This window comes from Phyllobates terribilis, unplaced genomic scaffold (assembly GCF_046119375.1).
Source record: "Phyllobates terribilis strain yellow unplaced genomic scaffold, ASM4611937v1 Scaffold_8__6_contigs__length_399053987, whole genome shotgun sequence".
NCBI lineage: Eukaryota > Metazoa > Chordata > Amphibia > Anura > Dendrobatidae > Phyllobates > Phyllobates terribilis.
The window spans coordinates 86,338,720-86,353,339 of NW_027362768.1; the positions used below are offsets into that span (position 1 = coordinate 86,338,720).

General features: G+C 42.6%; 1 protein-coding gene across 3 annotated transcripts in view; it reads left to right on the top strand.

Annotated features, from left to right (window-relative positions):
- Nucleotides 1-12,822, top strand: part of LOC141156749 (flavin-containing monooxygenase 5-like) — a 36,492-nt gene extending 23,670 nt beyond the window's left edge. For all 3 annotated transcript variants that reach the window (XM_073643088.1, XM_073643091.1, XM_073643089.1), the window contains exons 5-9: nt 3,916-4,058; nt 7,817-8,013; nt 8,278-8,633; nt 8,736-8,808; nt 11,382-12,822. In XM_073643088.1, the coding sequence (XP_073499189.1) occupies nt 3,916-4,058; nt 7,817-8,013; nt 8,278-8,633; nt 8,736-8,808; nt 11,382-11,727 (1,115 nt within the window). In that variant the 3' untranslated portion in view covers nt 11,728-12,822. The remainder of the gene's footprint in view (nt 1-3,915; nt 4,059-7,816; nt 8,014-8,277; nt 8,634-8,735; nt 8,809-11,381) is intronic.
- The last annotated feature ends 1,798 nt before the right edge of the window (nt 12,823-14,620 follow it).

The following is a 14,620-nucleotide window of genomic DNA, read 5'->3' on the forward strand; positions in this document are numbered from 1 at the left end:
GCAGAGGTCAAACCGGTCGACTATGTTACCGATGCAAGTGGTTCTGGCTGGAAGGTCACCTGGCAGATCACTCAGTTCAGGGACACTGGGGAGGCCATAAAAGGGGGTGGTCATCAAACCTAAAGGAGCTTTGGGTGGTGGAAAGATCCCTGTTAGGCTTCCCCCTCCCACATTCGGGGGCACCACGTTCAGGTCAGACAACGGTGGCATAAATCACCGGGGGTACAAGATCTCGCTCCCTGATGGTAGTGGTGAACAGGATCCTGCAGCTAGCAGAGCAGCATCTCTCATTCCTCAGTGCTCTATACATAAGGGGGTAGAGAACACAAGCAGATGTTCTGAGTCACCATACATTAAGACAAGGCCAGTGGGCCCTGGACCTGGTAGTCTTTCAACACTGACCAGCTGTGGGGTTTACCAGACATGGATCTGTTCGCCCGCAAGACCAACAAAGGTGGAAAAATTCTGTTCATAAGACCCGTCAGAGAATCCTTGCACCGTAGATGCCTTCCATATTCTGTGGAAGTTCAGGAAGGACCATGCATTTCCCCCAATAGTGATGGTTCCAGCAGTCGTGAGGAAAGTGCATGAAGATCAAGCGGGAATAATTCTGATGGCCCCCTTCTGGCCAAAAAAGGCCTTGGTTTTCCCTGCTACGACTGTCTATCGGATCCCACCGGACCTTCTCAGTCAGGGGCCAGTATTCCAAGCACAAGCCAAAGGGTTCCATCTTGCATTACTGAGTAATAAAGGTTTCTACCCTACTACATAGTAGAAAACCCATAACTAAAATTTACAGTAGAATTTGGAGAAGTTCTTGGATTTTCTTAAAACCCTGTCAGATAAACCTTCAATTAAGGAGGTCTTGGAGTTCCTACAAAGGATGATTTTGGGGTTGGCCACGGGAACACTCAAAGTTCAGGTGTCTGCTCTGGGTGCACTATGTAATTGTAACCTGGCAGGGAACAGATGGGTTTCTAGGTTTATTAAATCCTGTCCTGTTCGGACTTCCAAAATTCCTCCCTGGGACCTGAATTTGGTTCTGACCACTCTCCCTAACGACCCATTTGAACCCCTGCAGGTTCTCTCCAAAGTTACTCACCCTTAAAACTATTCTCTTGGTGGCCTTGACATCAGCCCGTAGGGTGAGTGACCTGCAGGCCCTTTCGGTTAAACCTCCCATATACCCAAATTTATGATGACAGGGTTGTCTTGCGCCCATGTCCAGATTCCACTGTAATCAAGATTGTTACCTTCATTTTGCTGTAATCCAAAAAACCCAGGGGAATCTAGGTTTCACAATCTAGATGTTAGGAGGTCCTTGTTAATGTAAATAGCCATGACTAATTGGTGGAGGCAGGACCATTCCTTGTTTCTAGCCTTCCAGGGGAATAGGAAAGGTCATGGGGTATCTAAGGGTACTATTTCCAGGTGGCTTAGGGAGGCCATTAGTTTATCCTACATGTCTGCGGGAGTTCCAGCCCCAGTCAGTATCAAGGCCCGCTCCACCAGGGCTGTGGCAACCTCCTGGGCAGAAAGGGTGGACATTTCGATCGACCCAGATATTGTTAAGCTGCTATTTGGTCTGCACCTTCCACCATTTACAAGCACTATAGGCTGCATCTGTCCTCCTCTGATCTCCCAAAAGGTAAGAAGGGTGCTTCAAGCAGTAGTCTCTCCCTAGGGTGCTCATTCTCAAATTCTCTCAAGGTGTGCTGTCATGGGTGAAGGGGAAAACTCCACCAAGGTTACTTAACGGTAGCTGGTTTTTCCAGCACCCCCCCCCCCCCCCCCCCCCTTTTTTTTTTTTTTTTTTTTTTTTTTTTACAAATCACTCCTACAAGTTTCACTCACTACTGGATACACGCATGAATGTTAGATTTTTTTTTCCATACTATGAATTGATTTTGACCAGTCCGAGAAATATGATCAGACTATTTTACGCATGAGAAAATACTGACTACACCCTAATGCTCCTTGTAACAGGAATTGTGGGTCCTTCATGATTTTGTAAAGGAAACATACAAGAAATGCAAAGCCCAATGTCAATCTACCTATGTGAGCAACCCTCTAAGATTTTAGTTTTGTATTCTGTTTACATAAAGTAACACTCAGAACATTGTTCTTGCCTTGGGTATATTAAACAAAACAAACAAAAAAAAAGCTTTATAAATGTTCACTTTCACACTTTACAAAATGCCTTTTTATATAGTGAGATGTGACTTCTTTACTATAATGGCATCTTGCTAATTTGTCTTGCCTAATGAGAATTAAATTTTTAATTGAAAATATTTGTACTGGACAAAGTGCACATTTTTAAACACTGATATATTATCTCATGGAGATTACATAATTAAATTTTGGCTGAGTCTTAAAACTGATGGCAAGTATCATTTAAAAGTGTTTAAAGCTCAGCTTGCATTACCTGTCCAGTTCTCAAGCTACGACAAGGGGTCCTTTTATCTTAAAGGGGTTACCCCAACTCAGCAGGTTGGCTTCCATTTTAAGGATGGGTGTTATCAGAAAACGACCTATTAAATATAACCTACTTGACATCTGCCATACATTAAAGGTTATGGTGTATGATTTATTAACCCTGTATCTGCAGGTTACTGTTTTTTCACATGACAGGTTCCCTTTAACTGTATTTCTTCCACAACTTGACCACATGTAGAATCTTTTTCATACATTTTCCAATACACTAATGTAAAACGGTGTAACTCAAAACTACATTTCATCCAACAAAAGGCCTTATATGGCTTTGATACAAAGTTATGATTCTTTGAACAAATGGAGAGAATTTTACTGTTTGAAGGGGGACAAAACACAAAATTGGTAACCTTTTACTATTTTTCACCATGGGCTATTTTAAATTCACACTTAATGTTCTATTAGAAAGACCTGAGGCAGAATTACTCACAGGTTACACCTTGGCTTTCAACCATCCCATATGTGAGCGCTGTCCCTGGAGGATGGTGCGGTGTCCTGACTTCCAAAGAGATCACACTGAGTGGCAATCTTCATTCATCAATAAACAATTCTTCTCCTCTCGTGATCTGATCTCATCAGGATTTGAACCCACAACCTTTCATTGTAGGTAGTAGGAAAAGTCATGAACCACAGCCTGCCTGTACTGAAGGGTAGAACTTCCTTTTAGTTTAAGCTCTGAAATCCTTCACTGTACATACCAGTGTTTCTGAGAACAAGACTCTGCAGAGTAGTATTTACCAGACTCTCTTGCTGATCAAATGCTGCTTATCCCAAACTATCTTTGCCTACAAAATTGCAGTGGTGATATCTTCACTGGACTCTGCAGTAATGCTAAGGTAGGTGGCACAAGACTGAGGCTGGTGATTGGCTGCAGTGTTCATGTGTTGTAGACAAGGACTGATGGGGAGCAACAGTGCCCACCCCCTCAATCTTTTAGCAAAAGTTCTAGTATATTTTAACATTAAATAGAATCTGTCACCCCCTCCCCACCAGGACATATCAGACCGCTAATATGGGCCATACAGGTGATAGAAATGTGAATCTATACTTGCCTGTATGCCCCATATTAGAGGTATGAAAAGTCCCAGGGGGTGACAGATTCCCTCTTAAAGATGCAACTCAAAGAAGGAATGGTCCTTGAACTATCATGGACAACATGGGAACCACTTTCAAGATGTCTTGGTTTAATCAGTGCAGCGTATGTACCACATAGAAATCCCCGCAGTTAAACATCTTGGCTATAATCAATGAGATTATTAATGGTTGTCTGAAGAATATTTTGCCATGCAGAATGTATTTGGGTAAATTGAGATCTGCTATAGATGTACAACTTTTCCTTTGTGGTGTTGAAGAATGTAATACATGGAAAAAGACCCCCATCAATCATGCACTAGTCTGGTTTTTTTTTTTTTTTTTTTTTTGCAGGAATTGACAACTTCAAGGGAAACTACTTTCATAGTCGTGACTACAAATCACCTGAACCTTTTAAAAACAAGAGGGTAATTGTGGTTGGTATTGGAAATACCGGAGTTGATCTGGCTGTGGAACTCAGTGCTGTGACTAAACAGGTAACAATGTCAGATTAGTGGTCTGGTCACCAACCCCCCCCCCCCCCTCACTCAGCAGACAAGTGTTATTGCTAATTGAGTGGCTTAGGATCACTCAAGTCCTTTCTCCCTGAAGAGACAATTTGCATATTTAACTTCCCAGAGGAGCATGCATGGCTTATAAGCCTTCTCGCTGACATGCCAGGCTTGGCTTGACTCTCCAAGGAGAAATGTTACCCCTTAGACCACACTGTATACTGAACACTCTCAAACAGCAAATGTATGTGAAACCTAACCTGTTAGGGCTCATTCACATGTTGTGGTTTTCAAGGGTAAAACTCCACTGGTTTACAGTACCAGAAAAGTCAATTTCAAAAAATGTAATGCACATGCTGCTTTTCCCGATGCACTGTTGTTCAGCAAATACTCAAGTTATAGCTGGAAAAAATGCCAAACTGCATATGTTTTCACTAATCACTTGAATAGGTGATGTTCACATGCAGAGTTTTTAATACAAATTTAAAAGCGGCTGAGATTTTAGAAGTCTTGTGTGTTTGACCTTGAACAGTCTTTTATTTGTAACTTTTTTGCAGTGTCTTCTAAAGCTTATGTACTGTAGATTAGGCACACTTGTAATCCACCCCCCCCCTCCCCCCAAAAAAAAACAGTGGAGAACTCTGCAGAAAAGACACCTAAAAAGCCTGCGTGTGAACATGGTTCAAAGCCACATGGAAAAATTAAGCAGCATGACATTTCAGAAATCTCATTTACTCATGCTGTAAATGGCAGTTTCTCTCGCAAATAACGCAGCATGTGCTTTACACTCTTTACCAGGGACAGTATGAAGGGCTATTGGATTGCACAGGACTCTCCTCTTGTCTGTCTACCACTGCTCTTTACTGAAGGTTCACAACCTCTTGTTCTATGAAGGCCTCCTTCAGTAGTGTGAAGTTAGCACTGTGCCTTGCCAAGGTGCTGAATGCCAAACTATTTTGGCAGCTGCTTGATGTCATGGTAGTTTAGGTGTTCTTGTGAAACCTTTGAGTGCAACTGCACTTTGATGTGAGCTTTTGCAATAAGCTGGCATAAGTAATATCATTTCTGGCCATTAATCCCTTCCTCAGTTTGTCTTTATGGCAACCAACTTTCTTTTACATTCAAAGGTCAATTACTTAAGTGATGTAAGTGTTAAGTCTCACAAGGGGACTAAGCCTGCGTGCCCACTATGCGTTTTTGCCACGGAATTTCCATAGCGAAAACGCTTGGTAATTTCCACTGCGGATTATCATTGCAGAAAAAATCCGCAGCAGGTCCATTAATTTTGCAGATACGCAGCGTAATTGCCGCCATTGACTTGCATTGAAACGCTTGATATCCGCATGACTACATGTGCACACGCGGATATGAAGCGATTCAATGTGCGGATGGTACCCAGGTCTGGAGAAGGAGACTCTCATCCAGACCTGGGTACCATAGTACCTGAAGGAAAAAAAAGAATTAAAAATAAACTATTATACTTGCCTTCCGATCTCCTCAGCGATGCGTCCGGTGTGTTGGGCGTCTCGCGGTGGTTTGAGGACATGATGTCATTTAGTCATGTGACCGCTGACGTCGCATGACCTGTCACATGACTCAATGACGTCATGGCAGGTCCTTTTACACAACCGCAAGACACCGGGGAAACTGAACAGCAGAGGAGGAGACCGGGGGCCATCAAAAGGTAAATGTTTGTTTTTATTTTTAACCATTCTTATTCTTAACTATTACTTGGTCACACTAAATCCATGCTGGTTGCATGGATTTATATAGTGTGACCAAGTTGTCAAGCACTTTTCCAAGTGATGCTAAAATCGCTTGGAAAAGCACTTTATCCCACATGCCGAAATGCTTGCAAAAAAGCTTGACAAACGCTTCTACCTGGCAGGAAACGCATGTAAAATCCGCATGAGTCTTTCCTGAAAGGGAGAAGCGGGAAAAAATCTGCAGCATTTCTGCATCGTGGGCACATGGCCTTAATGTAATCAAAGGCACAGAAGTTTATTAATGCAGTCAGTGTACTAAATGTGGTAGGTAGTATATTTAACCTGGCCTGTGGCGGCCATATAACTCTGCCTTTGTTAGATATGGCATCATCTGTGCCCTACAATTATACTGCAGGGGTGCCAATGGGCTGACACAGGAAACGATCATCCTGTCTAATGCTTCACATGCTGTTATCACCATTGACCACATTCCCTGTGGTGTAAAGTGCAGTGATCGGAGCTAGTTCCAGTCCCCAAGCAGCTTCAGCAGCTGCCTAACTGTATAACTGACGGCCCTGGCTGATCACATGCTGAGAACTCCTGACCATTCCGATCTTGGATATAACTGTACTCCTGATTTCAGTAAACTTATTTGGATGTACATTAACACCTATCTGTGAAAAGGGGTTAAAGTACTTGCATTTAAATATTTTTATTTTTTTTGCAACTCTGCAGGCTCTAATGTTGGAAAGCTTCAGTAGCTCTTCCTGATGCTCTCCAGCTTATTCCTCTTCCTTCTCTATAGACTTTTTTTTTTATAGGCAGCAGAAGTTATTTGGTCCCTCAGTTAAATCAAAAATGGCTCATATCTATTTGCCAACTCAAGCTCTTCTCTTGCACAAAGGCTTTCCCCCCGCCCCCTTTTTAGATGTATTACAAAGCCTCAAATGTGCTGTTGATTGTGTAGTAAATGCACACTTAACTAAAATGTGTCCTTTAAAAAATAAATAAGGGTTGAGACTGGCGAGCTTTTTCTTTTTCCTTCTCTGACTTCGCCAGAGCATGTCAGTTTGATCCGATTGTCTGATCACTCAGCCATGCAAGTCAATGAGTACATGGAAACCACCGGATTGCCCTTGGATGACCACTAAATGCAACCTGATTTCCATGGACTTGCAAAGGAAATTGAACCTTTCATTTTCTCACTTTTATGTGATCAGATCCTCAATGAGCAAATAGTGTCAGCATAATGTGAACCGATCAAACTCTGATCAGTGTAACTTGCAAAGTTGACCAGTTCCCTCTGAATAGTCAGGGGCGCCTGCCCCTAACAGGAGGCATCAATCCATCTCAGATTGTAAGGTTTAGCAAGAGGGTCACTGCCACATTAGCATTTTGCCTATTTGGAGCAGGTGCATACTAGCTTATTTTTGGTCTAACATCCATTTTTTTTTTTTTTTTTTTTTTAATATTCCCCCTCACTGAAGAAAAATTGCAGCTTTATCAATTTGCATCTGATATTCTGATCACTCAGCCATGCACATCAAGGAGTCTGGTGGTTGGGGGATTGAGTAAACTTGATGTCTGAGTGTAGTCCAATTTTTCAAGGACTGTTGGAATGGAGATAAAGGTGTCAATTTTTCTCACGAGAAAATACTGTTGTAAATCTAACCTTGTGGAGAAACAATTGTTATAAACAATTGTTATACTGGTACCAGTCTATAGAGTAGAATCCTAGTTGAGCACTTCTGAGTCATTGTTGCAAGTAATTTCACTCATGGTGCTTAATACATTCAGACATAGTGGCCATCAACATGGGAAATGGCATAGAATCTCTACACTAGCTGCATAGGACTACAAATTTTTTTCAAAGTGAATGAGAACCAAAATGGTATGCAAATATAAAATGCCATATGTGCTATTAACAAAGCACATGAGCTGTCATGTTGGTGGCTGCTACATCTGTATAATTATGTATCACTTAAGTCAGATTAGCAAAATGTAAGTTTTGTAATTATCACTGCTTTGATCTTTCAGGTTTTTCTCAGCACCAGGAGAGGAGCGTGGCTCTTAAACCGTGTCTTTGATAGTGGCTTGCCACTGGATGTTGTCCTTTTCAACAGATTCTTTGGATTACTTACTGATTACGTCCCCTCCCTAGTGAACAACTTCTTGGAAAATAAAGTCAACACCAGAGTCAACCATCATAACTATGGTCTACAACCTGCACACAGGTAATTATTTTTTTAATCAATACTACAGCATGCAGACTGAATCATTTGCATTGGGGTCTCTGCCCCTACAACATGATGGTCACGTGAGGTAGCAAAAACCTACTGACAGATTAGACATGGAAATGCCAGGTTTACTAGACACTGCCCTTTTTAGCCATCGTCCTTTCTGGACCCTTGGAACAGTATAAAGTCCAGTTGATGGATTTTGTTAAATATCTAGATACAGCTACAAGTCACTAGTTCTCTGCTTTTTCAACCATGCAGGATTCTCAGCCAACATCCTACAATCAGTGACGATCTCCCCAATCGCATCATCTCTGGTAAAGTGTTGATGAAGACCAACATTAAACGGTTTCGGGAGAAGGATGTTGAATTTGAAGATGGGACCGTGGAGAAAGACATAGATGTTGTGATTTTTGCCACTGGATACAAGTTTTATTTTTCTTTTTTTGATGAATCCATTATAAAGGTGGAAAAAAACCAAACTCCATTATATAAAATGGTTTTTCCACCACAATTGGAAATGCCAACCGTAGCTTTCATTGGTTACATACAACCAATTGGGGCTATAATGCCAGTTTCTGAGATTCAGGCTCGCTGGGCAACTAGAGTCTTCAAAGGTAATGCAGTGTTTTTTTTTTTTTTAAAAAAAAAAAAAAAAGCTCTGAATGACTGTCTGTAAATCTGCTGACTTATATTTATCATTTGGAATCTGTTTCTAGGTCAAAATAAGTTACCATCTATGAGTGACATGAAGGCTGAAATCATGAAGCGAAGAGAGGACATGCAGAAGAGGTAGGCATCTTGTAGTAGTACAGTTTGTACCTAAAGTAAACCAGTTGATTCATGATGCCTGAACAACAAATTTTGGTTCTATCATTTCAGGCTGGTATGTTTTACTCTGAAATGCTGTCTTTTTTAGATGAAAACATTTAAGGGCCATCCAGGGACCATGACACTTGGGTGAAAGGTCCATGAGGCTGGTTCTGATTACTAATTTGCCCTGCTCAAATGATAATACCTTCTATACTCCTGGCATACCACATGGTCTGGTCATGGTGGTTTTTTTTTTTTTTTTTTTTTTCTTGACACCTTTTTTAATCCCTGTAGCTGCCATCCTTCTGGATGACGCAACCATGGCATACACAGATCTCCATGAATCTTGTACACACAGGCACTTTATGTACTGCACCTGTTAACCCAGAAATGAAATCAGAGCAGGTACAGTCCAGGACTTAGTAGGAAAAACAAAGGGCAGAGAAAAGTGCCTGTGACTCGCCCCCTGGGCCGTGGGCTACCCAGAACCGGGCTTCTATACGATGCTGGGGGTAGTAGTGGTAACCCGATCCCATGGCTCAGGGTGGTCAGACCAAATTATGGCAGTCTATCAATCACTTCTTTAAATGTCCGACTACGCCACCCGTGGATTGCGGTCAGAGAACCGCTGCTGCGAGGCAGCCCGCTGAGGCTGGTGTTGGTGTGCAGCACAGGGATAGGATAACTCCCCACGGGAAGAGTGTAGCCTCAGGGCAGTGTAGGTGGATGCTGGGGGTGATGGTGCCGGCACAGCAGAAATCACACTGAGTCCAATGATGCAGTCCAGGGTCTTTTACTCGCAGTTGTTATCCAAGTCACTTCTGTCAGCAAGGACTGCCCAAGCCGTGCTGCATCCACCAGATGAGGAGCTCTGTCAACCCCCAGGCAATTCAGGAGTATGGCACAGGACCCCCTCCTGTCCTTTCTCTGGCCTCTCGTGCCCCACCAGTGTCCTGACTTCTGTCCAGCTATCGCAGACCATGTCGGGTAAGCGTTGGCCTTCACTTCCCGCTATCCTATATGGTGCCTTCCTAGCAGGTTTAGCGGGGGGTCGCACCAATAAATGGTCACAACCTCCAGTTCTTGGCTGAGGGTAGATTTGCCTCCACCAACTTGTGGATCCAGTACCTTTCCACAGCCTGACCCTTCCACCCAGTATAATGGGGTATGCAACGGTTGCTGACCGTTCTGCACTCTTGGGGTCCCTTCTGCCTTCTTGTTTCTGGAGCCCTTCCACTCCTGTCTCTTCTCCTTCCTTCTCTTCTCCTCTCTGACCCTGGCCTTTTCTCTAGGCCTGCCTCATGGAGCTGAGCTCAGCCTGAGCCACTGCTCCCTGACAGCTCTCTTCTGAACTCAACTGCACTGAACTGAACTCCCTCCTAAGATGGCTCCCACCTTTTATCTGCTTCTTTGTGTCTGAGCTCAGGTGACCTGCACCCAATGAGCTCCTTCCTGGGCTCCAGAAACTGTCCCCTTTCTGCTCCTACACCACTGGGTTCTCTCCCCCCTCCCCACTCCAGCCAGGGACATGGTCAGTTGTGCCTGCATCTGGGAGCACTGTCAAGCTGTCCCCCAAAATGGGGAGTGTATGTGTGTGCAGCTAACTGAGCCCTGGTCCACACTCCATCCTTACCTGGGAGTGGAATATCACACCTCTGGTGAGGTGCAATACCCCTGTAGCAACCGAACCCTCAGGGCGCTACACCTGCGCTTCAACTAGACAGTATTTGCAGCAAACCGTGGATGACTTGAAACATGTCATCAATCCAGAGGGATGGCAGCTATAGGGACTGAAGAGGCACCAAGTAAAGAGATGCCCTTTTGGACAGGACTGCACCTTATGCCAAAAATATATGGAACAAAAGTTGTGGCTCAGATACAGGTTGAAGCACTGCAGTTATGGGTGGTGGCTTTAGTTTTGACTGGTTCCCACAAACCAGTCCTGCACCATGCGAGTGCTTTTAAAGTCTCAAAAAGGTTTCCTGTTAATAGATATCCCTTTGTTTAATTTCCAAAACTGCAGCAATGCATTTCAGCACAGTGCCAAGAAACCAAAAAAAATACAGTTGTATACAAAAGGAACATGTCATTTCTATTAGATTATTGCACATTAAAGGGGTATTCTCTCCCCCAAAGACAAACATGTATATTTAGGTTATTTCTTGTTAAAGTGGGTAACTTAAACATATATTGGTCACATCCGTAAGTCCAATGAATATAAAATTAAACAAGACAGTAAATGGCAAGGTATACAATGTTTTTATTTATTTTTTTATTTTTTTTTGTGGGGGGGGGGGGGGTGTATTACATGGGAAAATGGTGTCAACTAAAGCATGTCCTATGAAAAACAAGCCATCTTCTGATAACCAGTTATGGCTCTTTAAAATAAGTTGACTAAATAAATGCAATTTTGGTCTGGTGTCTGCATTAACTTAGCAGCTGCAACACAACTGGCATATTGGGAATTTTAAAAGGGTGTTTTTTGGTGTACTGTTCCAATTATGGTTAAAATGAATTGTTCAATCAGTGATGTGCCCTATGTCTTTATACAGGTATGTTGAAAGTCAGCGTCACACCATTCAAGTTGACTATGTGAATTATATGGATGAAGTGGCAATAGAAATAGGCTGCAAGCCAAATTTGAAGACTCTGTTTTTGTCGGATCCTAAGCTGGCCTGGGAGTTGTTCTTTGGGCCATGCACTCCATACCAGTATCGCCTGAGTGGGCCTGGGAAGTGGAAAGATGCCAAAAAAGCCATTTTAACTCAGTTTGATCGTATCTTCAAACCAATGCACACAAGGAGCTTGAGCAGTAGCTATTCTATCATATCTCTTAACTTGGTTTTTAAGCTTGTTGGCCTCTTGATTATTTTTGCTTCGATATATTTTGCACTGTAGTTTTGACATTGAATGCTCCCAATTGGGGATACTGCATTAGCTGAATGAGATTACCTTTACAATAACTACGAATTATAGATTTTAAAGGGTGTTCCTAACAAAGTTTTCAATGTTATTATACAAGGTAAGGCATCTTAAAAAGGAATTAGAATTTTCCAAGACCTCTGATTGCAGTAATTCAATAGCCCTTTAGGCTGGGGCTACACGGCAACTTTGGCCATGTCGCCTACCATGCAGCCAAAGTTTGCTAGGTGCCGCTGCTACGTTTCAGCACAATACGAGTGAATGGACTTGCACTGACCTTTGTGTACGGAGACCATGACTAGCAAGTAAAGTGTCCAACTGCGTCAGATTTTTGTGCCTACATCTGTCCTGGTCCTATGATGGACACACAGGTCTTGGACTCATTACTAAATGTAGCTCACATTGAATTATAGCAACTAGAGATCTGGAAAATTAATGGATCCGGAACTTAGACTGGAAAATGGCAATATCCTATAATGTAATTTTTGCAACTAGAACATTTTTAGTGGTTAAGAGTGCACTATAGATAAGACCATGCAGCTCACATGCAGATGTTAATTAAATGCTACACAACCTGCAATACTCTAGATTATAGAACATAACTATGAATCATTGCTGTGGTGGTCTTTCTCATTTATGCAATCTAATCATTCTGATGACACTGTCAACACTTTTTAATGGAGTAATTTTTTTAAGTTCCCACATTGAGCTTTTGGTGAGTTTGACATGCTATCCATTGTCACTGCAAAAAAAAAAATGCAGCCTGTTCCAGCAAAGTAGATGGGATCTATCAATCTCATGCCCACTGTGCTTACCAGGAAGTGTTAAACCCAGTATCCTTATTTGCAACTTGACATGTTAAAAAGACATCACTGCAGACTCTAAGTGAAACTCGTGTAAAAAGAAAAAGCTCTGAAAAATGCAAGCTCCAACAAAAACCCACAATGCTCATCATGGGAATGTTGCCTTAAGATATATCTTTTTTACAATATTGGTGTAATCTTATGAATTGTTTTCATTGCTTCTGGTAATGAGTTCTGTGCAAACATAATAAAATACTTATTTGCATAATTTGTCTTTTTGTTCTCTGGGGGGGGGATTAAGGAGCAGCCTAATGCTTATGGTGTACTTAAATGGTTGAATCAAGAATAGTAAATGTAGAAGTGCTTGAAGTAATGAGAATTTTGAAATTTACTTGTTAATCACCTCCATTCTTAAGAACAGAATCTTAATGCAATCTACTACATGTTTCCAAAGATACTAGCAACTGCTGCAGTCTAACTAGGTGTGCAGTGCTTTCAAGCTGTATGATGTCCCCACTACTCACTATACACAATATGCCACTAGAGCATCATACAGTATGATGCCCCTATATACAGTAGGATGTCCCAACAGCTCACTTGCATATAAGATGACTACACAGCCCACTTACATACAGCATGATGGCCCAATAAAATAAAGCGGCACTCTCCATAAGTGTCTTGTATCTTTTATTTTGTATAAAGTGGCAGCAGGAGAAAACTGGTACAAGCCTACATGTTTCATAATTAAGGTTATCCACTGTCAGTCTGGTCTTTTTGTGTGTGTTTCTTAAAGCCCTCCTGAATGTGCAAAAAAAACCATGAACAGCGTTAAAACAACTTGCTATGCATATGTCGAGTCTCTTGTAACCTCTTAACTGCATGGTGTCTTCCCCTCATGCTTCACACATGCCTGGATCACGCCATCCCTTGACCCATCCTCTGTCTGGCTATCTCCCCAGATCACTTCTCCCCTATGCCTCCAAAACTACTGGAACAGCACTTCTGTCTTGAGCTATCCTCCCACCTCGCCTCCTGATTTCTCTTTGCCTACAATCTGGCTTCTGACCACACCACTCCACTGAAAATGCCTTGACTAAAGTCATCAACGACCTACTAACTGCCAAATCCAAGCGACACTATTGTCCTTTTCCTTCTGAACCTGTCATCTGCCTTTAACACAGACAATTCCATCTTACCACAGACTCACTCTCGTCTCTCAGCATCACAGACTTGGCTCTATCTTGGATCTCCTCATAACTAACAGACGGACATTCAGTGTCTCCCACACACCACTTCCTCATCCCACCCACTATCTGTGGGTGTCCCTCAAGGCTCAGTTCTTCAAACCCTGCTTTTCTCCATCTGCACCTTTGGCCTGTGAAAGCTCATAGAGGTTATACTGAAAGCTATTAGACTGTGACGACACATAGATCTACCTCTCCAGACCTGATATTGCCTCCTTACTAACCAGAATCCCACAATGTGTCCGCTATTTCATCTTCTCCTAGCATCCTAAAACTTAATATGGACAAAACTGAATTAATCTTTCCACCATCTCGCTCAAATCCCCACCTGACCTATCATAGTCAATGGCTGTCCACTCTCCCCAGTCCCACAAGCTCACTGCCTCAGGGTAACCCTTGACTCTGATCTCTCCTTCAAACCTCATATCCAAGCCCTTACCACTTCCTGCCAACTCAAATATTTCCTGTACCCTTAACCATGAATCTGCAAAAAACACTAGTGCACACCATCTCTTGCTTTGACTACACCAACCTCCTGCTGTGGCCTCCCTTCCAACACTCTCGTACCCCTCCAATCTATCCTTAACTCTTCTGCCTGACTAATCCACCTGTCCCCCTGATAATCCCCAGCCTCTCCTGTCAATCCCTTCACTGGCTCCCCATTGCCCAGAGACTCCAGTTCAAAACCCTAACCTTGGCATGCAAAGTCATCCACAACCTGTCTTTTCCATATGTCTCTGACCTAGTCTCCTGTACGCAACCTCTGAGCCTCACAAGATCTCCTCCTTCTCTACTCCCCTATTATCTCCTCTTCCCACTATT